Source organism: Triticum urartu, chromosome 2A (genome assembly GCF_056163025.1).
Source record: "Triticum urartu cultivar PI428250 chromosome 2A, HENAU_Tu73, whole genome shotgun sequence".
Taxonomy (NCBI): Eukaryota; Viridiplantae; Streptophyta; class Magnoliopsida; order Poales; family Poaceae; genus Triticum; species Triticum urartu.
Window position 1 is genome coordinate 137,030,150 of NC_141874.1, and position 25,412 is coordinate 137,055,561.

General features: G+C 44.5%; 1 protein-coding gene and 1 pseudogene across 3 annotated transcripts; both read left to right on the forward strand.

Annotated features, from left to right (window-relative positions):
• The first annotated feature begins 7,071 nt into the window (after positions 1-7,071).
• LOC125536347 (Leucine-rich repeat (LRR) family protein) lies at positions 7,072-12,622 on the forward strand. 3 transcript variants are annotated; one of them, XR_007295009.2, is made up of 3 exons: positions 7,072-8,371; positions 9,536-9,888; positions 12,371-12,622. XR_007295009.2 is itself a non-coding variant. In XM_048699545.2 (2 exons), exons 1-2 carry the CDS (start codon positions 7,193-7,195, stop codon positions 9,794-9,796), a joined length of 1,440 nt encoding a protein of 479 aa, XP_048555502.2. In that variant the 5' UTR covers positions 7,072-7,192; the 3' UTR covers positions 9,797-10,076. The 3 variants fall into 3 exon arrangements, 1 of the variants encoding a protein (XP_048555502.2); XR_015615889.1 differs by lacking the exon at positions 12,371-12,622 and adding an exon at positions 11,434-11,897; XM_048699545.2 differs by lacking the exon at positions 12,371-12,622 and having other exon boundaries at positions 9,536-10,076.
• Positions 12,623-12,692: 70 nt separating this feature from the next.
• On the forward strand, positions 12,693-24,641 carry LOC147984285 (uncharacterized; annotated as a pseudogene).
• Positions 24,642-25,412: the final 771 nt, after the last annotated feature.

Below are 25,412 nucleotides of genomic sequence, written 5' to 3' on the forward strand. Positions count from 1 at the left end.
TTACTCCACTGCCCACTTCTATCCAGATGGAAGGATAGTTTGGATGTGTGAGGGTACTAGGTACCAGTCCACACTTGAAGAATGGGCCAAGCTAATCAATGCCCCCAAAGAACATGAAGATGACTTGGATGTGTATGCCACCAAGAAGAAAGACCACAACTCATTGGCAAACATGTACAAGGAGATCCCCGATAAGGCTTTGGAAACTCACAAGCTTGGATATGTGCATTTCTTGTTGTCTGGTCTGCCTACGATTAACTGGATCTTAAGGCACACATTGCTACCCAAGTCAGGAGATCACAAGATGATCCGAGAACACTCCATCAACATGCTGCAAAATTTTTATGTTCCCCAGAAGTTCAAAGTTATGAGTTTTGTTGTCGAAATGATCAAGAGGACTGCTGCTGATCAAACAAGGAGTTGTGGATATGCTCCACATATTCAGGAGCTCATCAACTCTAAGATGGGCATAGGGACTTACTTGCTGGGCAAGGATCATCTACCTCTATATCCTGAGTTTGAAGACAACACTATTGTGATGAATGAGGAGGAACCATCATTAGCTCAAGTCTAGGAGAAGAGAGCCAAGGAAAATGCTGAGAAAGCTACCCAGATGCCAAGTGTTGAAGAGGCATCTCGAGTCTTCCTGAAGAGCAAGCAAGATCAGTTAGGCTATCTGATTCAAGCTACACTAAGGATTGAGAAGGGCTTGGCCACCCTGACTCAGAATTAGGAGAGCCTGGAGAGGATTGTGGAGACAAAATTCTATGATCTTGATCTGAAGGTGACTGAGATTCAGACTGCAGTTGAGCAGCTTCAGGAGGAAGCAGAGGAGAGGAAAGGAAAAGCAACCACTGATGCTTTTCAGCGTGTGCCACGAGGTCCAAGGTCTGCTGTAGTGCCAGTCTCAGATGCCAGAGCTTCAGTGTCAGCACCAGCAGCTACAGCTCCAGTGCCACCTACAGCACCCACTCCATCAGCTCCAACTACATCGTCGGAAGCCTTCATCCTTGGAGTTCTATCTACACCACCTCCCAAAGACCAAGCCCGAGAGATGTATAGCACTATGCATTTTCAAACATTTTGGTAACTTGTTGCCAAAGGGGAGAAATATGTATAGATCATAGGCTTCGAGAGAGAGTGTCTTGCTTTTATCTCTCTTTCTTTTGGTTGAACTTTTTGTGTGCTTGTGTGAGATACTTTATGTCCTTATGTCCTTGTGAGATACTTATGTGATCATGTGGTTGATCATATGCTACATTAATGTTTGGTTGAATGATGCTATCCTTTATATTCCATATATGATCATTCACTTGCTTGGTGATGAGTGCATGCTTCTAATTTCTATCATTTTGAGTGCTTCACCAAGATGTATGTGACATGGAAGAGTAACCCATGATCCTAATTGATTGTGCATTTGCATTCAAAAGCAAATTTTAAATAATGCACAAATTTAGGGGGAGCTTTTGCTTATCACATACTTCTCAAAGCGACGATGTTTTTCAATCTTATAATCATTTGTCGAAGCTTTGATCTATATGTTGTCATCAATTACCAAAAAAGGGGAGATTAAAAGTGCAACTATCCCTGGGTGGGTTTGGTAATTCCTAACAACATATAGCTCATTGAGCTAATGCTACTTGAAGATAAATATTTCAGGAAAAACTCAATGATTGGCGTGGCATGGATTAGAAAGTGGACCCCTCAAAATACTAAGGACAAAAGATTGGCTCAAGCTCAAAGCACAAGACTCTACATTTTACTTTTAGTGATCCAAGATCACATTGAGTCCATAAGAAAAGCCAATATTATTAAAAGGGGGTGAGGTGTTGCTTAATGAGTTGCTTGCTCAAAATGCTTAGTGATATGCTCCAAAATCCCTCAACTACTTTCCCATATCCACATATGTCCCAAACCAAAAGTCAAACTCGGCCCCACCGAAATCTTCTATCTGGCGCCACCGAGTTCACTTGACATAGCTACTGCCAGAAACCCTAGTCACTTCGGTCTCACCGATAGGGATCTCGGTCTCACCGAGATGGAATTGCAAACTCTCTGTTTCCCTTCGTAACGTTTCAGTCCAACCGAGATGAGCGATCGGTCCCACTGATATTGCAATGCAAACTCTCTGTTTCCCCTTCGTAACGTTTTGGTCTAACCGAGATGAGCGAATCGGTCCCACCAAGTTTGCCTGACCAACTCTCTGTTTGCCTATTACCAAAATTGGTCCCACTGAGTTTGTGTAATCGGTCTCACCGAGATTACGTTATGCCCTAACCATAATGGAATCGGTCCCACCGAGTTGACATATCGGTCCCACTAAAAATCCTAACGTTCACATTTAGAACTAAATCGGTCTGACCAAGTTATATGATTCGGTCCCACCGAGTTTGGTGATTTGTGTGTAACGGTTAGATTTTGTGTGAAGGCTATATATACCCCTCCACCCACTCTTCATTCGTGGAGAGAGTCATCAGAATATGCCTACACTTCCAACATACATTTTCTGAGAGAGAACCACCTACACTTGTGTTGAGGTCAAGATATTCCATTCATACCACATAAATCTTGATCTCTAGCCTTCCTCAAGTTGCTTTCCACTCAAATCGTATTTCTACCAAATCAAATCCTATGAGAGAGAGAGTTGAGTGTTGAGGAGACTATCATTTGAAGCACAAGAGCAAGGAGTTCATCATCAACACACCATCTATTACCTTTTGGAGAGTGGTGTCTCCTAGATTGGTTAAGTGCCACTTGGGAGCCTCCGTGAAGATTGTGGAGTTGAACCAAGGAGTTTGTACGGGGAAGGAGATCACCTACTTCGTGAAGATCTACCCTAGTGAGGCAAGTCCTTCATGGGCGATAGCCATGGTGGGATAGACAAGGTTGCTTCTTCGTGGACCCTTCGTGGGTGGAGCCCTCCGTGGACTCGCGCAACCATTACCCATCGTGGGCTGAAGTCCCCATCAACGTGGATGTACGATAGCACCACCTATCGGAACCACGCCAAAAATCTCTGTGTCTGCATTGCGTTTGCTCCCTCCAAACTCCTTCCTTTACCTTCATATGCAATTGTTTTACATTCCGCTGCTATACTCTTAGAATTGCATGTGTAGGTTGATTACTTGTTTGTGCTAAGTTGCTAAAATCTGCCAAGACTTAAAATTGGGAAAATGCTAGATTTTTATTTGGTCAAGTAGTCTAATCACCCCCCTCTAGAAATACTTTCGATCCTACATATTTGCTATCTTGAAAGAAGCCTCTAGTGAAACCTATGGCCCCGAGTCTATTTTCCATCATATTAGTTTTCAATCTACTATTTTGTAATCTTTTACTTTCAGATCTATAAACCAAAAAACCCAAAAATATTTACTTTATCTTTTGTTTAGTTTTATCTATCTCTATCGGATCTCACTTTTTCAAGTGATCGTGAAGGGATTGACAACCCCTTTTATCGTTGGGTGCAAGTTGTTTGATTGTTTGTGCAGGTATTGGTGATTTGTGCGTTATTCTCCTACTGGATTGATACCTTGGTTCTTTAACTGAGGGAAATACTTATCTCTACTTTGCTGCATCACCATTTCCTCTTCAAGGGAAAAACCAACGCAAGCTCAAGAAGTAGCATTTGCTTGCAAGCTTATGATGTGTATTACCAAGAGGGCCCAGAGATACCTCTCCGATACTCGGAGTGACAAATCCTGATCTCGATCTATGCCAACTCAACAAACACCTTCGGAGATACCTGTAGTACATCTTTATGATCACCCAGTTACGTTGTGATGTTTGGTAGCACACAAGGTATTCCTCCAGTATTCGCGAGTTGCATAATCTCATAGTCGAAGGAATATGTATTTGACATGAAAAAGCTATAGCAATAAAACTGAACGATCAATATTCTAAGCTAACGGCTGGGTCTAGTCCATCACATCATTCTCCTAATGACGTGATCCCGTTATCAAATGACAACACATGTCTATGGTTAGGAAACCATAACCATCTTTGATCAACGAGCTAGTCTAGTAGAGACTTACCAGAGACACAGTATTTGTTTATGTATTTAAGTTTCCAATCAATACAATTCTAGCATGAATAATAAACCTTTATCATGAATAAGGAAATATAAAATAACAACTTTATTATTGCCTCTAGGGCATATCTCCTTCAAAGGTTGCACCAAGAAACTTTGTAAAACTTGGCTCCATGTGCCACCGGAGTGTATTGGCTCTATGGTAGCTTCAGAGTTTGCCGAGATTTGAATAAACTACAACAAATTCCAACTAAAAAATGACCAACATGGCAAAAATCTTGACTCCTAACATTCCTCATTTAGAGTTGAACTAGGGCATTACGAACGACCGGACTGATGTAACGCTTCGAGTGGGGCTTAGGGTTAGCCAGGCAATCTCAAGGCAAGCGGGTCCCTTTGTGCGCCGTCGACGCTGGTTCTCTCTCCCTCTGCTAGCCGCTCTGATGGCGGGAGAGAGGGGGAACCTTGGATCTGTGTGTCCAGTGTGTTCTTAGCCGTTGACTGACGTGGCAGACATCTTGACTCCTAACATTCCTCATTTAGAGCTGAACTAGGGTATTATGAACGACCAGACTGATGTAACACTTCGAAGGGAGCTTAGGGTTAGCTAGGCAATCTCAAGGCGAGCGGGTCCCTTTGTGCGCCACCGGCGCTGGTTTTCTCTCCCTCAGCCAGCCGCTCCAGCGACGAGAGGGAGGGGGAACCTCGGATCTCTGTGTCCAGTGTGTTCTTAGTTGTTGTCGAGGTCGTCGTGGTGGCGTCACGTCTAAATAAGTTCTCTCGGGCTTCGTTCACGGCCAGACGGAACTCTTGTCTTTGTCTAGGAGCCAACATGGTGGGGGATCCCCGGATGTTGTCAAGGTTGCGGGCTATGGTGTCTGGAGATCGATCGACACTGGCTGGTTCGGTACTCGGATGTGTGGTGGTTGTGTGGAGACGGAGATTCTTCTTCCTCGTCAGTATGATTTTCTGTTATTGTTCTTCCTCCGTCTTTGTGCTGCTGCTGGAGGGATGTCCTGCTTTGCCCAGGCGGTTGGCCTAGCCGCGAAGCTGGGACCGGATCCTAGTTCTCTTCCATCTGGAAGGAGCACATATAACGGTATTCAAAGCCACAAATGACGAAGACTGGTGCAAGCGTGTTGGATGCATATGTGCCCTTATTTTTTTGACGCCTCACGGAAGACATGGGGGAGCAGCTTGGCGGTGATTATGCCATGGTTGAAGATGATGACCTACTTGGGTATGGATGCAGCTTATTGTGTTGCAGGGTTCTCCTCACACCGTTCTGGTATGATGACACAAAGCTCTGAAGGTCATAGTATTTTACTAGTTGTTTTAGGGTGCTCTTTGTTATTCTGTTTTTTTATATGTTTGCTAGGATGTGTCTGTACAGGTTAAGGACTTTATACTATAACCATGAAGAAAAAGAAGAAAACTTTATACTATGTCATAATTTAAATGCAAGAATACCTTTTTCAGAAAACGAGAAAAAGAACGGCCACTGATCCATGTTGAAGATGCTGTTACTCAAACCAGATTTTAAGCCTCAACTGCGTAAACGGAATCAACCTGTGGTTGGATGGCTAGAGGGATTGTGATATCCCCAGCCCACAATGGTTTAAGTCCTGGTGCTCGCATTTATTTTTGGATTTATTTCAGAATTTTCGGCTATGCGCATTCAGTAAAAGGAGACGTTCAAAGGTGCTTACAGAGATAGAATGTGCATGCGTGCGTTCATAATGTGGGTATATGCGTATGTATATGAGCACGTGTGTATTGTGTTAAGAAAAAACTGCGTAAATGGAACCAAGTATCGCAGCATTCCTGACCGTCTCGTGGCAAACAACACGGTCCAAATTCACTTTGTGCATTTGAAAACCGAACCGAAAAACCATACTGAAAATAAACTGAACCGAACTAAATTTATGGTTTTTATGGTTTCTGGTTTCGGTATGGTATAAACTTTTCATACCGATTTGAACTTTGGTTTTTATGGTATATACCAAAAAACCGAACGGTTAACCGAATAAACCGAAATAAAAAATAATTTTATATTTCTTGTGATGAAAAACCATACAAGTTGTCATTTTTCTTATACATGAGTCAAATTCACTACTAAGCACGTAATTTTTTCTTGTAATATAGTCATTTTTCTCTTTTTAAAATGCTAAGCACGTCCATAACTATCAACAGATGAATCAATGCATGCATATATATATATATATATATATATATATTTGCATGGATGCATGCATATATTTATATATATATGGTTATATACTATTTGTGTTAAACAGTATGTGTTTTGAGTCATAAATTTGCAAATTATTATCACATCATTTTCAAATTCGCGTCAACTTTGGTTATTATGATATATATCAAAACTATACCGAAATAATTTGGTATATACTGAAACCGAATCGTATTTTAATTTCAAACCGTATTTACTGAAGTATTAATGCTGTATAAATCGAAAAACCGAATCATGCAAACCGAATAAACCGAACTGAGTCCAAATCAAACGCGTGCCAACCCGAGCCGCCTCCGGCCCCACTGGCAGTCCTCTACAATCGGGCAAGGGTAGGCACCACGAAACCAATACGCGAACTCCCACCCGATCCGACGGCCCGCAACCGCCACCTCTCAATCAGACGGCCTGTACCCGCTAACCCAAAGCCGAACAACGCCCATAGACTTCAACCGCGGACCCACACGTCTACTCCCAACCTGTCAGCGACCTACCCACATAGAGCCAAAGGTAGCCACACGGCACCGCGTGCATAATTAACCAATAATATCTCGCCCTTAAGAGAAAACGATTTTGGAAAACCTGAAAAAGATGCTCTCCGCATCAGCCAAGCCCACCACGCCTCTCCGCTCCCCCGCTCCTCTCAAAGGAAGCACACGCCCCTGGGATGGCGCCACGTCAGCGATCCGCGCCCCGCGATCCGAGCGCTCCCATTGGCCGCCCATATAAGCCCCGCCCGCCGTCCCTACGCCGAGTCCACAGCGCGACGCGTGAGCCGCCCCCTTCTTCCTCCAATGGCGAGGTAAACACCCCTCCCACGTATAAATCACTGTATTTCAAATAGCCTCCCCAACCAAAACACCCCCGATTTTTTTATTTATTTGATTTCGGGAAGGGGAGGGGAGAGAGATAGAGAGATGGACGAGGCGTGGGAGAGGGCGGTGGAGGCGGCGCTCCACACCGCCGGCGAGGGGAGCTCGTCGCCGGCGAGGAGCCTGACCCTCGACGGCGCCGTCAAGTGCATACACGGGCGCTTGCCGGCGCCGGAGATACTGGAGCGCCACCAGAGCCTGGAGCACCTCTCGATCGCGGGCGTCGGGGTCGCGTCGCTCGCGGGGTTCCCCCGCCTGCGGAACCTCACGCGCCTGACGCTCTCCGACAACCGCATCGCCGGCGGCCTCGAGCACCTCGTCGAGGCGGGGCTCGGTTCGCTGCGCGACCTCGACCTCAGCAACAATCGCATCCAAGATGTGGACGACCTCGCGCCGCTCGCCCGCCTCCGCCTCGTCTCGCTCGACCTCTACGAGTGCCCCGTCACGCGGGTCAAGGACTACAGATCCAGGGTGTTCGGGTTGATCCGGACTCTCAAGTACCTCGACAAGATGGACGCCGACGAGAACGAGCGCCCGGAGTCGGACGACGACGACGACGATGGGGACGGCGAAGGTGATGGCGAGGAAGAAGATGATGATGAGGACGACGATGACGAGGATCCTGGAAGCGGCGAGGTGGCAAACGGGGGCGCCTCGCACTCGCGAGGTAGCGTGGCACCGCGCCCGGTGGAGGTGAATGGGGTGATCGATGTGGATGAGGATGAGAGCGAGGCCGACGAGGTCGTGCCCAATGGGGAAGCCGAGCACCACCACAGGGCCAACGGGTTCAGGGTTGCAGCGGTTGGGGTAGCCCCTGATGAGGATGATGAAGACGTGGATGATGACGACGATGATGCAGACGAAGAGTATGAGGAGGAGGATGATTTGGGAGAGGAGATCGATGAGGAGGGTGATGAAGATGACACTGTTGTTGAGGTACTTGACGTGCCCAGTAGTGATGATGAGGAGGATGGCATCGATGAGGATGATGATGATGATGAGGAGGAGGTTGAGGATGATGGTGATGGTGAGGAGGCTGAGCCAGAGAGTAGTGGAAGGGTTGCTATGGTGGTGGGGAGTGTTGGAGAAGAGATTGATGGACATGAGCAAGGTGAAGGTGATGATGAGGATGAGAATGGTGAGATCGGAGAGGAAGATGAGGAAAGATTGGAGGATAGTAGGGTTTATGAGGAGGACAACGATGATGACGATGCTGATGATGAGGTATAAAACAATTTCCCGCTAGCCTTTGAAGTGCTTTACCTTATTGCAATTTCTGCATGTTCAGTTTGTGGGTGATTGTTCTAGTCATATTGTTTAGCAAGATAACTATTGACCACCCAACTATATTGCAGGTATATTTGAACTGTGGCTAGTTTTTCAGTTATGATATTTAGCTTTCATGCATTAGTTATGTGTCCTTGTTAAGTTTGCTGATTATGTGGGCAACACATAGTTTTGGGACTACCAAAGTAGAGTACTTCATTGTCAGATCCCCACTCGTAATCTTGTTTCTTTTTGTGGTAGGTTAGGTGAACACCTTGTGTATAAAGTATACTGTGGAAAAGTTGTTTTAACGAAATTTGCTCATATGGAGATTTAAGGCAATCATGCTCCCAAGATATTGCTTAAACATGTTTGTTAACATATTATGTGATTTGAAAGCTCTGTACCCTCAAAATGACCAGGAGTGTGTCAAAATGATTATGACAGATCTTGTAGTTTTAAAAGCTTGGGGATTCTGATTTCTTCATCTTTCTGGAAGTAGATTTAGTTCCTGATGTTGTTGACCTAAAACTTTACATATTTGAATGTTAAAATTAGTGACTGTCTAGCTTGTGCTTCTAATATATTTGTTACAATTTGGGAATAATCAAAGATTTGGATACATCAGTTAAGCATGTCGTTCCCTATGTTCCTAGGACCTAATATCATATCCATCTACATGTACATCATATCTGGCTTAGTTCTTGACATTTTAGTGCTTCTAGTACATCATGTATTTATTTGTGGGCTTAGACAGATGTGTCACCTGATGCATGTTTAGTAAGATGGAATTCTCCTCATATTTGTTTCTTCTACAATTTTTCCTTGAAAATTAGCTTTGGTAATGGCCATTATCTTGGTGGTATATTTTCTGTTATTTTATTAGTATTAATCATGTACTCCTTTGCAAGGTTATATGCTAATTTGTTTCTTTTACCACTCAATTCATGTTATGCTGTTATCTTCAGATTTATATCTCAACATATTGTTTATTTGTTTTGTTCTGGTTATGCTGTCGATTTAGTTACCAATTAACTGATTTTGTCTGCTAGAAGATTAGTTACCTTTAGCATGTCATGAACTTAAGCATTGTTTAAGCCTGTTGGTTTTTCATTTGCTCAGGATGAAGACACAGAATATCTTGTTCAACCAATTGTGACGCCCCAAGCCGTGGCTGTTGGAAGTCCAGAGGACTTTGATATTGCTGACCCTGATGATGTCGATGAAGACAGAGACGAGGTCGATGATGATGACGACGAGGGTGGCACAGACCAGCCGTCGTCCTCGCAGGGTATCAAGCGGAAGAGGGATGATGACCCATCAGGCAGTGGCAGCGACGATGAGGATGATGATACTGAAGACCGGCCGTTCAAGCACCAGTGACCATTGTACATGGATCATCCCCTTCCTCACCCCTTCTTCTCAGGTAGAAAGAAGTAATCAGGAGGAGCAGCAGCAGCAGCAGAACAGAAATGGTGGGTTTCCCCCTGTTTTCCTTAGCCGTTTTTCTTGTAAAGACTTTGGTTTGGGGAGGGCTTCACCCTCCTTTTTAAACAGCAGATTTTAGGAGGGAAAATGGAGTTGTAGTCAGTGAACCAGCTTCCCTCTTTGCCTGCACCCTTGCTGAGTTTTCCCTCCATAATTTGAAATGGTAGTTACAACACCCCAGGGGTTTTCCCTCCTTCCTTTGAAATTCCTGTTGCATTGTCAGTATTGTCAGGTTTCCCTCCAAGAGAAAGCCCGGGAACTGCCCCCCTTTGAAATGCCCCCTAGTAGCCGTTGCCTGCATTTGAAAATCTTATACTTTGCCCTGGTTGAACTGTCTGTCTGTGCTGTGTGCTTCTTACTGATGATGACTGGCCGCTGGCTCTGCCTGCCGGCTGCCGGCGGCTCTGCGCGGGCGCTACCTGCTTTGAGATAGGTGAAATGGCTGTGGTTGCAGCGATGGCTCCTCCCTCCTATAGCAAATGGGCTCTGGAGTTATTTAGCAATTTTTGGCTACTGAGGCTTTGCCTTGCGCTGCTGTGTCTCTGGTTCACGGCGGTGTGCTCCTTGCCGGTCTACCACGAGGCCCGAGCTGCGCCCCTCTGCCAGGTGGGTCCGCTTCCGTGACTAGCTTTGGCCTCGGGGGGCCGTGATTTTTCGTTGAGAGTAAAAGGAGGAGGCCGCGGTGGGTGGGTGGGTGAGGATGGGATGCGATGCGATGCGATGGCGGAGTACAGCTGCTGCCTTTCGCTTTTCTTTTTTGGCAAGTTGCGCCGCGCAGCGCGAGTGGTGGGTGGGGTAACGCGACCGGTGGTGGCGCGAGCCGTGATGGCCTGGCGCGCCGTGGCGTGAGGCGCGGGTGGAGCGCGCTGTCGGTGAGCGGCTCGAGGAGGAGAGAAGATCCCAGCGGATTTGGGCGGATGCCATCCTTGGATGCTTCCCGTTTCTAGGGCGACCCTGCTCCTTTTTTCTGGCCGATGGGGATTTTACGCCCCTGCCCTGAGTGCTCTCTGGCCCATCCGTATTGAATATCCGGCTCCCCGAGTTTGACGCGTCTCTGCGCTGCGCTGAAATTAAAATGGGAGGAGAAGAACGGCACGCCTCCCTCTGCGGTTGCTGGGTCCACGCTGCGTGCTGGTCCTGCATGTCAGTCGCTCACGGTGCGTCTGCCGTGTGCGTTTTGCTGGTTGGCGTTTCGCTCTGGAGATCTTATATGCGCCGCCGCCGAACGGTGCTGGGTTAGGTTAACTAGAGCGCATATTTTCTTCCTGCTGGAGTAATCAGCCGGCCCGTCTGGACTGAAAGCTGTACGCGAGTGGACGGATCAGGTTCAAGGTAGCTGGAAATTCTATATGTGGATAGTAATAATGGTTGATTAATGGTTATTACTATTGGGAGTAATTAACTTGGGCCAGCAGCATGCCTTGCCCCGCGCTCTGCGCCGCGGTGGACTCGGTCCATACCGCGTTGTGCCGCTGCGTCTTGTGGCCCACCGTGTTTCTAGGCCCTTCTGACTGTGTGGTCCGTGTCTACAGATCCCTGCGCGCAACGGCCACGATAAGGAAGGAGGGGACAGCCAGGACAGGCAGGCGAGCACGCGATGCCCGTGAGCCGTGTGGTCGTTCGTGGTGGGGAGCTGCAGGATCGGACGGCACGGAATGGAAAGCGGTAGCGTGCCGTTGCCTGTCTTGAGCTGCGGCGTGGAGCGGGCCTTCGGCCCACCGAGTTGCGGGCGGATGTCATTTTGCGTATGTGGACCGGGCCTAGAGGCTGCAGCACGTTGGGGTATTGGGAAGTCAAGAGTAGTTTGGCCGGTGTTTCTAAAAAAAAGAAGAGTAGTTTGGCCGGTTTCACTCCAAAAAAACAAGCACCCTAGTTTGGCCGGGTCCGGGGTGCGGGGTCATGGGCAGCTACGTCCTCCGGGCATCTCGTCCGCAACTGCATCAATTTTTTTGTTGCCGTTCACTGAGAGCACATTATTTTTTTCAGAAGTCAATTAAACATTTTCGTCTTAAGTCGGTCTAATGTCTATGAAAAGGTGGCACCGGCATTTTATTGAAGTTGCACACATCTTCGTGATGCGGCGAATGAGGATTTTTAAGAATTTAGGACACCATTTTCCTTTATAAAAAACAAATGTTCGAGAAGACTTTAAACTTTGACATGATCAGCTCATATCACATAAAATGTGGGTCCACGTGCCAATTATTGAGTATTGAGTTTGTGCTCATGTCGGCTCAACAGCGTACACGAGTATTGAGTTTGTGCACTGGCACACTGGATATTCTACTACAGATAAATGATCCACTAGAACGTTAATAAAATGAAATGATCCATTCTCAAAAAAACGATCCGTGGTCTTTTTTTCTTCTCCAAATGAGCCAATTCTTGTCAGGCACTCGATGCCCCATTTTTGTCGCATGGGTTGATCTGAAGCATCGTTTTTAATCAGGTGGCTCACGTATGTCGCAGGTTGCAAACCACACCAGCAGACGAGGAAACGGCTGGCTCAGGCGGGCAACCATGCTGCACCGGTCTCTTCTCCATCGGGGTGCAGATAGAGCGGCGGTGCAGCGCCACCCAACCAAACCAGTGGACAGCAACGACCCATCCACCGTAAGGCGTCGATCGGCCGCGCGACAGACTCGTTCCCATGGCGACCCGGGCTCTGCAGTCGCCGAGGCTCACGAGCCCGGCGCTCACGGGTCGGCATGCGGCGGCGAGGTGCAAGTGCTCCACCCCGCCGCTCTTCGTGAAGCGACTGCCGCTCATCGTCGCCTTCCCTCGCCTCGTCGTTGCCTTCCCTGGCGCCACCACCGCAACCAGTGGTACTTGTTAACGTAAGTATCTTCAGAATTAGGAATATGATCATTAGCATATCACTGGCGATGAGCTGCCAATGATGGGGCAAAATTGACAATAGAACTGGGTCTGACTCTGTTTATGCTAGAGGGGGAGAGATTGTGATCACACCGGCTTGGTAGGGAAATCATCGATAAGATGAGTAAGAAACAATATGCCCAAATTTCAGATTTCTGGTCTAATGAGGCAACTTATATTGATGAAATGGAAATCGAGGTTGGTTTGGGCAATTTAGGGAATAAACATTCTGATATGAGGGAAGAGATCGATGAGGAGGAAAAGCGGGGGCAAAAATGGAAAGGAAGAGAAATGCCTTTGGTGAATACGCTTTCTAAAATGGAAAGGAAGAGAAATGCCTTTGGTGAATACGCTTTCTAAAAGCTTCACCAGTATAAATGACGAGCCTATCCTCCTGTTGGGAGGAGAGTGCGATCCCCTCGAGGATTTAGGTTTTCCCCTCCCCCCCGCCGCCACCAGAAACAGAAGAAGAAGATAAGGTGAACATGGGTTTTGGAGGAAATCGGGGTGGAGGAAGATTCAACCGTGGGGGGGAGAGAGGGTTTCCAGTACAGAAAGAAAGAGGAAGTAGACAAATTCAAAGGGAATTTCCAACAACATAAGAGGAGCCTGGAGGGCTTTGGATCTAGATTCACTCATGGTACCTCCAATTACCAGGGAGATGGAGGAGAGAGGTCGAGATTAGAGACAAAAGAAGTTGTTGAAGACAAAGAGAGAGAGGGGAGCAAACAAGAGGTTGGTCGAGCTGGACCTGAGGGCAAAGGTAAAGATCCTATTCATGCTGTCAACCCCTCTCTTGAGCTGCTCCAGCAGCAACAATGGTTTGGTGCACTCCTTGCTCAGATGGCACAATAGGGGGCAGGTGTTGCTGCTGGAAATGGAAATCGAACAGAAGGAAAGAAAGACTCTGAGGGTGATATTGAGAAAGGAAACCCTATACACAACAGAGACAACAACAATGGGGGAGAGATTGAAGCTGGAGCAGGATTTAGACAGAATCAGAACAACTGGGGAGGTGCTGCCAAGTATGCACAGAGAGAGGGGCCTGATCAGAATAAGAATGGAGCTAATTTTAGGATGATGTGCAACAAATGCAAAGATTTCAGACGCCTGACTAGGGAATGCAAACTCCCAAACTGCATTATCTGTGAAAAAAATTCTCACATTACAGAGGATTGTAACTGGTTCAAGCAGATAAAACCACTTCCCAAGTTTGTAGGATATGCAGCTAGAGGGTTGGGAGTGTTGCTGATACAGAACTCTAAGGAAGTTATGAGCAGTGAGCAAATCAATCCAATGGCAATCATCACTATTGCTTCTGGAGAAATTAATGAAACTCAGTTTTTGGAAGGATTTAACTATATGTTCAAGTGGGATTGGCAATGGAGATGCAAAAAACATGGAGATAGAGCTTATCTTATGAGATTTCCAAACAAAAGCAGACTGATTGAACTTGACAAATTTGGGAATTTTAACCTCCTGGGGACAAAAGCTGTCATCAATGTAGACAGTTGGACTTATGACACTCAAGCCATAGGGAAGCTACACACTGTGTGGGTGAAGATATGGGAAGTGCCTGAATGCTTCAAACACTTCTTTGGTACTTGTGAGGTGGCTGCTACAATTGGTCCAGTGTTGGAGATTGACATGACAATAATTCTGCAGGAAAAAAGAAGAGCCAAGGTGGGGGTGATAGACTTTGAAAAAAATCCCCAAGCACACTAAAGTGACTGATAAGGATCTCATGATATACAGAGTGACTTTGGAACTAGAAAGGGTGATAGAGCAGGGCTGGTATGAAGATAAAAGAAAACATGAAGACATTGAGACAGACAAGGATGCAGACTCAGATGATATGAGAAAGAAAATCAAAATTGGTGGAGTAGATGCTGAGGGAAGCAAGGAAAACATTTCCCTGAGTAGTGTAGGGCTCAAGCAATTTGAGGAAATGAAGAAAAAGAATGATGAAATTTTAAATATTCAGAAGGAATATCTGGCTGAGGTTGGAATGAGAAAAAAGTAGAAACTGATTTGGTAAAGTCCTACAAAATTTGCAAGAAATGAAAGAAAATAAATGCAGATAGAAAGCCTGGAGGGCAGTAGAGGAGAAAAAAAACATAATTCCTAGGAGGAAGAGAAAAACAAAATGGTGGACATGATCAAGAAACAACAAGAGCTGATAGACATATGTATGGAGAAGATTGAGTTGTGGGATAAAAAGAATTGACTGGGGAGGACCTGTGAAAGAAAAATGATTATAATAAAGATATCCCACAGGATCCACTGATAGAAGACAACTACACTGAAACTGTGGATTACAATGCCAGCTAGGATTCAGTGGAGTCTCTGGGGTCCAAATTGGGCATTACTGCTAAAGAGGACAACGACAAGGACAAAGATGTGCCTACCAGAAGAAGTGACATGAACTTGGACAAAAAAGATGCTAGGATTGAAGATTTGGCCAAGGAAAGAGCTACTGACAAGGACAATTATGGTAAGTCTTCAACCGTTTCTGATGAAAGAGTTTATTTATTTAAGATGGTAAAAAATGTGTGTGTTGAATTAGGATGTACCATTGACTTAGTTAATCAAAACCTAGGGCTGATTTCCAATATGGAACAGGCTAGAAGAAATTTATATCTCCAAAACATTAAAAACCAAGAAGAGGAGGAAAGAACAAAAAGCTCTCCAAGTCCTATTGACATTGGAGATGCTATGTTAGAGGATTTATGTTCGGGGGATGACCACTCTGATGCAAAGTTGGAATTGGATTACTATGATAATTTGGAAAAAATCTTTTCTAGAAATAGGAAAGTTAAGATTGGCACCTCAGCCAATAGTGTTGGGAAGCATGCCATATCAATTTGGGGGAGGGGGGAGAGAAAAAAAGAAACAATGAAAGAGATGTTTGTTGGGGAACGTAGTATTTCAAAATTTTCCTACGATCACGCAAGATCTATCTAGGAGAAGCATAACAAGGAGCGGGGGAGAGTGTGTCTATGTACCCTCATAAACCGAAAGTAGAAGCGTTTATTAACACGGTTGATGTAGTTGAACGTCTTCATGATCCAACCGATCAAGTACTGAACGCACGGCACCTCCGCTATCTGCACACGTTCAGCTTGGTGAAGTCCCTCAAACTCTTGATCTAGTTGAGGCCGAGGGAGTGTTTCGTCAGCACGACGGCGTGGTGACGGTGATGATGGAGTTACCGACGCAGGGCTTCGCCTAAGCACTATGATATGACCGAGGTGGAAAACTGTGGAGGGGGCACCGCACACGGCTAAAGATCAACTTGTGTGTCTATGGGGTGCCCCCCTCCTCGTATATAAAGGAGGGGAGGAGGAGGAGGTCCAACCACAAGGGGCGCGCCCAAGGGGGGAATCCTACTCCTAGTAGGAGTAGGTTCCCCCCTTTCCTAGTCCTAGTAGGAGAAGAAGGAAGGAGAGAAGAAGAGAAGGAAAGGGGGCCCGCCCCCTAGCCCTAGTCCAATTCGGTTTGGCTAGGGGGGGGGCGCCACACCATGGCATGCCTCCTCTCTTCCACCATTAGGCCCATGATACGTCTCCAACGTATCTATAATTTATGAAGTATTCATGCCAACTTTACAATAGTTTTATATGATTTTGGTATGATTTGATTAGAACTAACCCGGACTGACGCTGTTTTCAGCAGAACTACCGTGGTGTTGTTTTTGTGTAGAAATAAAAGTTCTCGGAATGCGATGAAAATCAACGGAGAATTTTTCTCGAAAATATAAAAAATACTGGAACAAAAATCTACCGGAGGGGAGTCCCGTGGGCCCCACGAGGGTAGGGGGCGCGCCCCTGTGCCTCGTGGACTTCCCGTGGGACTCCCTGACTTGTTCTTGATGCCAACCTCTCCTATAAATGCCCAAACCTCTCGAAAATAACCTAGACTGGAAGTTCCACCGCTGCAAGCCTCTGTAGCCACGAGAAATCAATATAGGCCCTCTCTGGCACCCTGCCAGAGGGGGCCATCATCACCGGAGGCTATGGAGGAGGATCCTGGAGGGGCCCTCATCACCATGAAGGCCAAGGACCAGAGGGAGAACTTCTCCCCATCCAGGGGGAGGCCATGGAGGAGGAAGCACAAGGGGGAGAACCTCTCCTCCTCTCTCTCGGTGGCGCCAGAGTGCCATCGGGAGGGGGATCATCACCGCGGTGATCGTCTTCATCAACATCATCATCATCACCATCCTCATCTCTTTTACGCGGTCCACTCTCCCGCACCCCGCTGTAATCCCTACTTGAACATGGTGCTTTATGCCACATATTATGATCCAAAGATGTGTTGCCATCCTATGATGTTTTGAGTAGATATCCTTTGTCTTTGGGTTGATTGATGATCTCGATTGGTATGAGTTGTATGTTTTATTTTGGTGCTGTCCTATTGTGCCCTCCGTGTCGCGCAAGCGTGAGGGATTCCCGTTCTAGGGTGTTGCAATACGTTCATGATTCATTTATAGTGGGTTGCTTGACTGACAGAAGCATAAACCCGAGTAAGGGGGCTGTTGCGTATGGGATAAAGGGGACTTGATGCTTTAATGCTATGGTTGGGTTTTACCTTAATGATCTTTAGTAGTTGCGCATGCTTGCTAGAGTTCCAATCATAAGTGCATATGATCCAAGAAGAGAAAGTATGTTAGCTTATGCCTCTCCCTCATATGAAATTGCAATGACGACCACCGGTCTTGTTAACGATTGCCTAAGACAATTCTGCACACCACACCATTATTCCACACTCGCTATTTATAATATTTAGTAATATATTCTAACTTTATGATAAAAGCACCTACTTTTATATTTGATCTCTCTGATACCATGCAAAGTTATCATCTTCATACCCACAAAGTAGTTTTATTTCTCGTTTCTAGTTGGAAGCAAACGTTCGGTGTACGTAGAGTCGTATCAGTGGCAGATAGGACTTGAGAGAATATTGATCTTACCTTTAGCTCCTTATGGGTTCGACACTCCATACTTATCACTTCCACCATTGGAAATGAAGGAAATATGCCCTAGAGGCAATAATAAAGTTATTATTTATTTCCTTATATCATGATAAATGTTTATTATTCATGCTAGAATTGTATTAACCGGAAACATGATACATGTGTGAATACATAGACAAACAGAGTGCCACTAGTATGCCTCTACTTGACTAGCTCGTTGATCAAAGATGGTTATGTTTCCTAACCATAGACAAAGAGTTGTCATTTGATTAACGAGATCACATCATTAGGAGAATGATGTGATTGACTTGACCCATTCTGTTAGCTTAGCACTTGATCGTTTAGTTTGTTGCTATTGCTTTCTTCATGAATTATACATGTTCCTATGACTATGAGATTATGCAACTCCCGTTTACCGGAGGAACACTTTGTGTTCTACCAAACGTCACAACGTAACTGGGTGATTATAAAGGTGCTCTACAGGTGTCTCTGAAGGTACTTGTTGGGTTGGCGTATTTCGAGATTAGGATTTGTTACTCCGATTGAGAGGTATCTCTAGGCCCACTCGGTAATGCACATCACTTAAGCCTTGCAAGCATTGCAACTAATGAGTTAGTTGCGGGATGATGTATTATGGAACGAGTAAAGAGACTTGCCGGTAACGAGATTGAACTAGGTATTGAGATACCGACGATCGAATCTCGGGCAAGTAACATACCGATGACAAAGGGAACAAAGTATGTTGTTATGCGGTCTGACCGATAAAGATCTTCATAGAATATGTGGGAGCCAATATGAGCATCCAGGTTCCGCTATTGGTTATTAACCGGAGACGTGTCTCGGTCATGTCTACATAGTTCTCGAACCCGTAGGGTCCGCACGCTTAAAGTTTCGATGACGGTTATATTATGAGTTTATGAGTTTTGATGTAACGAAAGTTGTTCGGAGTCCCGGATGTGATCACGGACATGCCGAGGAGTCTCGAAATGGTCGAGACGTAAAGATCGATATATTGGACGACTATATTCGAACATCGGAAAGGTTCCGAGTGATTCGGGTATTTTTTGGAGTACCGGGGAGTTACGGGAATACGGGGGAAGAAGTATATGGGCCTTATTGGGCTTTAGGGGAGAGAGAGAGGCAGGCTGCGCCCCCCCAATGACTAGTCCGAATTGGACTAGGGGGAGGGGCGGCGCCCCCTCCTTCCTTCTCTTCCCTCTTCCCCTTCCTTGTCCCCTACTCCTACTACTTGGAAAGGGGAGGAATCCTACTCCTGGTGGGAGTAGGACTCCTCCAGGGCGCGCCATAGGGGCCGGCCCTCTCCTCCTCCCCCACTCCTTTATATACGGGGAGGGAGGCACCCCTTGGAGACACAACAATTGATTTGATCTTTTAGCCGTGTGCGGTGCCCCCCTCCATCATAGTCCACCTCGATAATACTGTAGCGGTGCTTAGGCAAAGCCCTGCGTCGGTAGAACATCATCATCGTCACCATGCCGTCGTGCTGAAAAAACTCTTCCTCAACACTCGACTGGATCGGAGTTCGAGGGACGTCATCGGGCTGAACGTGTGCTGAACTCGGAGGTACCGTGCGTTCGGTACTTGATCAGTTGGATCGTGAAGACGTACGACTACATCAACCGCGTTGTGCTAACGCTTCCGCTTTCGGTCTACGAGGGTACGTGGACAACACTCTCCCCTCTCATTGCTATGCATCACCATGATCTTGCGTGTGCGTAGGAATTTTTTTGAAATTACTACGTTCCCCAACAGTGGTATCAGAGCCAGGTTTTATGCGTTGATGTTATATGCACGAGCAGAACACAAGTGAGGTGTGGGCGATATAAGTCATACTGCTTACCAGCATGTTATACTTTGGTTCGGCGGTATTGTTGGATGAAGCGGCCCAGACCGACATTACGCATACGCTTACGCGAGACTGGTTCTACCAACGTGCTTTGCACACAGGTGGCTGGCAGGTGTCAGTTTCTCCAACTTTAGTTGAACCGAGTGTGGCTACGCCCGGTCCTTGAGAAGGTTAAAACAACACTAACTTAACGAACTATCGTTGTGGTTTTGATGCGTAGGTAAGAACGGTTCTTGCTCAGCCCGTAGCAGCCACGTAAAACTTCCAACAACAAAGTAGAGGACGTCTAACTTGTTTTTGCAGGGCTTGTTGTGATGTGATATGGTCAAGACGTGATGAGATATAAGTTGTTATATGAAATGATCATGTTTTGTTGAAGTTATCGGCAACTGGCAGAAGCCTTATGGTTGTCTCTTTATTACATAAGATGCAAGTGCCAAATACTTGCTTTACTTTATCGTTATGCGATAGCAATAGTTGCAAGAGCAATAGTTGGCGAGACGACCATGTGATGACACGTTGATAAAAGATCAAGATGATGGAGATCATGGTGTCATGCTGGCAACAATGGAGATCATGACAGTACTTTGGAGATGAAGATCAAAAGCACAAGATGATGATGGCCATATCATGTCACATATTTTGATTGCATGTGATGTTTATCTTTTATACATCTTACTTTGCTTAGTTATGACAGTAGCATTATAAGATGATCTCTCACTAAATTTCAAGATAAAAGTGTTCTCCCTGAGTATGCACCATTGCCAAAGTTCATCGTGCCCAGACACCATGTGATGATCGGGTGTGATAAGCTCTACGTCCATCTACAACGGGTGCAAGTCAGTTTTGCACACGCAGAAATACTCGGGTTAAACTTGACGAGCCTAGCATATGCAGATATGGCCTCGGAACACTGGAGACCGAAAGGTCGAGCGTGAATCATATAGTAATATGATCAACATAATGATGTTCACCATTGAAAACTACTCCATTTCACGTGATGATCGGTTATGGTTTAGTTGATATGGATCACGTGATCACTTAGATGATTAGAGAGATGTCTATCTAAGTGGGAGTTCTTAAGTAATATGATTAATTGAACTTCAATTTATCATGAACTTAGTCCTGATAGTATTTGCATATCTATGTTGTAGATCAATAGCTCGCGTTATTGCTTCCCTATGTTTTATATGTGTTCCTAGAGAAAACTAAGTTGAAAGATGATAGTAGCAATGATGCGGACTAGGTCTGTGATATGAGGTTTATCCTCATTGCTGCACAGAAGAATTATGTCCTTGATGCACCGCTAGGTGACTGACCTATTACAGGAGCAGATGCAGACGTTATGAACGTTTGGCTAGCTCAATATGATGACTACTTGATAGTTTAGTGCACCATGCTTAACAGCTTAGAATCGGGATTTCAAAGACGTTTTGAACGTCATGGACCATATGAGATGTTCCAGGAGTTGAAATTAATATTTCAAGCAAATACCCGAGTTGATAGATATGAAGTCTGCAACAAGTTCTATAGCTAAAAGATGGAAGAGAATAGCTCAAGCAGTGAGCATGTGCTCAGATTGTCTAGTTACTACAATCGCTTGAATCAAGTGGGAGTTAATCTTCCAGATAAAATAGTGATTACAGAATTCTCTAGTCACCATCACCAAGTTAGTAGAACTTCGTGATGAACTACAGTATGCAAGGGATGGCGTAAATGATTCCCGAGCTTTTCATGATGATGAAATCGATGAAGGTAGAAATCAAGAAAAAGCATCAAGTGTTGATGATTAACAAGAACACTAGTTTCAAGAAAAGGGCAAAGGGAAAGAAAGGGAACTTCAAGAAGAACGGCAAGCAAGTTGCTGCTCAAGTGAAGAAGCCCAAGTTTGGACCTAAGCCTGAGACTAAGTGCTTCTACTACAAAGGGACTGGTCATTGGAAGCGGAAATGCCCTGAATATTTAGTGGATAAGAAGGATGGCAAAGTGAACAAGGGTATATTTGATATACAGGTTATTGATGTGTACCTTACTAGTATTTATAGTAGCCCTGGGTATTTGATACTTGTTCGGTTGCTAAAAATTAGTAACTCGAAATAGGAGTTACAAAATAAATAGAGACTAGTTAAGGGTGAAGTAACGATGTGTGTTGGAGGTGGTTCCAAGATTGATATGATCATCATCGTACACTCCCTATACTTTCGAGATTAGTGTTAAACCTAAATAAAGGTTATTTGGCGTTTGCGTTGAGCATGAATATGATTTGATCATGTTTATTGCAATACAATTATTCATTTAAAATCAGAGAATAATTGTTGTTCTGTTTACATGAATAAAACCTTCTTTGGTTATACACCCAATGAAATTGGTTTGTTGGATCTCAATCGTAGTGATACACATATTCATAATATTGAAGCCAAAATATGCAAAGTTAATAATGATAGTGCAACTTATTTGTGGCACTGCCGTTTAGGTCATATTGGTGTAAAGCGCATGAAGAAAATCCATGCTGATGGGCTTTTGGAATCACTTGATTATGAATCAGTTGATGCTTGCGAACCATGCCTCATGGGCAAATATGACTAAGACTCCGTTCTCTAGAACAATGGAGCAAGCAACTAACTTATTGGATATAATACATACTGATGTATGAGGTCCGATGAGTGTTGAGGCTCGCAGCGGTATCGTTATTTTTCTGACCTTCACAGATTATTTGAGCAAATATGGGTATATCTACTTGAAGAAACGTAAGTCTGAAATATTTGAAAAGTTCAAAGAATTTCAGAGTGAAGTGGAAAATCATCGTAACAAGAAAATAAAGTTTCTACGATCTGATCGCAGAGGCGAATATTTGAGTTACGAGTTTGGCCTTCAATTAAAACAATGTGGAATAGTTTCAGAAAACTCATGCCACCTGGAACACCACAGCATAATGGTGTGTCCAAACATCGTAACCGCACTTTATTAGATATTGTGCGATCTATGATGTCTCTCACCGATTTACCACTATCATTTTGGGGTTATGCATTAGAGACAGCTGCATTCACGTTAAAAAAGGGCACCATCTAAATCCGTTGAGACGACACCGTATGAACTGTGGTTTGGCAAGAAACCAAAATTGTCGTTTCTTAAAAGTTTGGGGTTGCGATACTTATGTGAAAAAGTTTCATCCTGATAAGCTCAAACCCAAATCGGAGAAATGTGTCTTCATAGGATACCCAAAGGAGACAGTTGGGTACACCTTCTATCACAGATCCGAAGGCAAGACATTCGCTGCTGAGAATGGATCCTTTCTAGAGAAGGAGTTTCTCTCGAAAGAAGTGAGTGGGAGGAAAGTAGAACTTGATGAGGTAACTATACCTGCTCCCTTATTGGAAAGTAGTTCATCACAGAAATCTGTTTCTGTGACTCCTACACCAATTAGTGAGAAAGCTAATGATGATGATCATGTAACTTCAGATCAAGTTACTACCGAACCTCGTAGGTCAACCAGAGTGAGATCCGCACCAGAGTGGTACGGTAATCCTGTTCTAGAGGTCATGTTAATTGACCATGGCGAACCTACGAACTATGAGGAAGCGATGATGAGCCCAGATTCCGCGAAATGGCTTGAGGCCATGAAATCTGAGATGGGATCCATGCATGAGAACAAAGTGTGGACTTTGGTTGACTTGCCCGTTGATCGGCAAGCCATAGAAAATAAATGGATCTTCAAGAGGAAGACGGACACTGATAGTAGTGTTACTATCTACAAAGCTAGACTTGTCGAAAAAGGTTTTTGACAAAGTTCAAGGTGTTGACTATGATGAGATTTTCTCACTCGTAGCGATGCTTAAGTCTGTCCGAATCATGTTAGCAAATTGCCGCATTTTATGAAATCTAGCAAATGGATAAAAAAATTGCATTCCTTAAAGGATTTATTAAAGAAAGAGTTGTATATGATGCAACCAGAAGGTTTTGTCAATCCTAAAGGTGCTAACAAAATATGCAAGCTCCAGCGATCCATCTATGGACTGGTGCAAGCATCTCGGAGTTGGAATATACGCTTTGATAAGTTGATCAAAGCATATAGTTTTATACAGACTTGCAGTGAAGCCTGTATTTACAAGAAAGTGAGTGGGAGCACTACAACATTTCTGATAAGTATATGTAAATGACATATTGTTGATCGGAAATAATGTAGAATTATTCTGCAAAGCATAAAGGAGTGTTTGAAAGGAGTTTTTCAAAGAAAGACCTCGGTGAAGTTGCTTACATATTAAGCATCAACATCAAAAGAGATAGATCAAGACGCTTGATAAGTTTTTTCAATGAGTACATACCTTGACAAGATTTTGAAGTAGTTCAAAATGGAATAGTCAAAGAAAGAGTTCTTGCCTATGTTACAAGGTGTGAAATTGAGTAAGACTCAAAGCCCGACCACGACAGAAGATAGAAAGAGAATGAAAGTCATTCTCTATGCCTCAGCCATAGGTTCTATAAATTATGCCATGCTATGTACAAGATCTATTGTATACCCTACACTATTTTTTGGCAAGGGAGTACAATAGTGATATAGGAGTAGATCACTGGACAATGGTCAAAATTATCCTTAGTGGAATAAGGATATGTTTCTCGATTATGGAGGTGACAAAAGGTTCGTCGTAAAGGGTTATGTCGATGCAAATATTTAACACTGATCCATATGACTCTAAGTCTCAATCTGGATACATTTTGAAATGGGAGCAATTAGCTAGAGTAGCTCTGTGCAGAGCATTGTTGACATAGAAATTTGCAAAATACATACGGATCTGAATGTGGCAGCCCCGTAGACTAAACTTCTCTCACAAGCAAAACATGATCACACCTTAGTACTCTTTGGGTGTTAATCACATAGCGATGTGAACTAGATTGTTGACTCTAGTAAACCCTTTGGGTGTTGGTCACATGACGATGTGAACTATGGGTGTTAATCACATGGTGATGTGAACTATTGGTGTTAAATCACGTGAAGATGTGAATTAGATTATTGACTCTAGTGCAAGTGGGAGACTGAAGGAAATATGCCCTAGAGGCAATAATAAAGTTATTATTTATTTCCTTATATCATGATAAATGTTTATTATTCATGCTAGAATTGTATTAACCGGAAACATGATACGTGTGTGAATACATAGACAAACAGAGTGTCACTAGTATGCCTCTACTTGACTAGCTCGTTGATCAAATATGGTTATGTTTCCTAGCCATAGACAAAGAGTTGTCATTTGATTAACGGGATCACATCATTAGGAGAATGATGTGATTGAGTTGACCCATTCCATTAGCTTAGAACTTGATCGTTTAGTTTGTTGCTATTGCTTTCTTCATGACTTATACATGTTCCTATGACTATGAGATTATGCAACTCCCGTTTACCGGAGGAACACTTTGTGTGATACCAAACGTCACAACATAACTGGGTGATTATAAAGGTGCTCTACAGGTGTCTCCGAAGGTACTTGTTGGGTTGGCGTATTTCAAGATTAGGATTTGTCACTCCGATTGTCGGAGAGGTATCTCTGGGCCCACTCGATAATGCACATCACTTAAGCCTTGAAAGCATTGCAACTAATGAGTTAGTTATGGGATGATGTATTACGGAACGAGTAAAGAGACTTGCCGGTAACAAGATTGAACTAGGTATTGAGATACCGGCGATCGAATCTCGGGCAAGTAACATACCAATGACAAAGGGAACAACGTATGTTGTTATGCGGTCTGACCGATAAAGATCTTCGTAGAATATGTGGGAGCCAATATGAGCATCCAGGTTC

Excerpts from the sequence above, each read along its gene's own strand:
- LOC125536347 (XM_048699545.2), top strand. The coding sequence starts at position 7,193 with ATGGACGAGGCGTGGGAGAGGGCGGTGGAGGCGGCGCTCCACACCGCC. Across the intron at positions 8,372-9,535 it reads ATGACGATGCTGATGATGAG|GATGAAGACACAGAATATCT; the intron begins GTATAAAACAAT and ends TCATTTGCTCAG.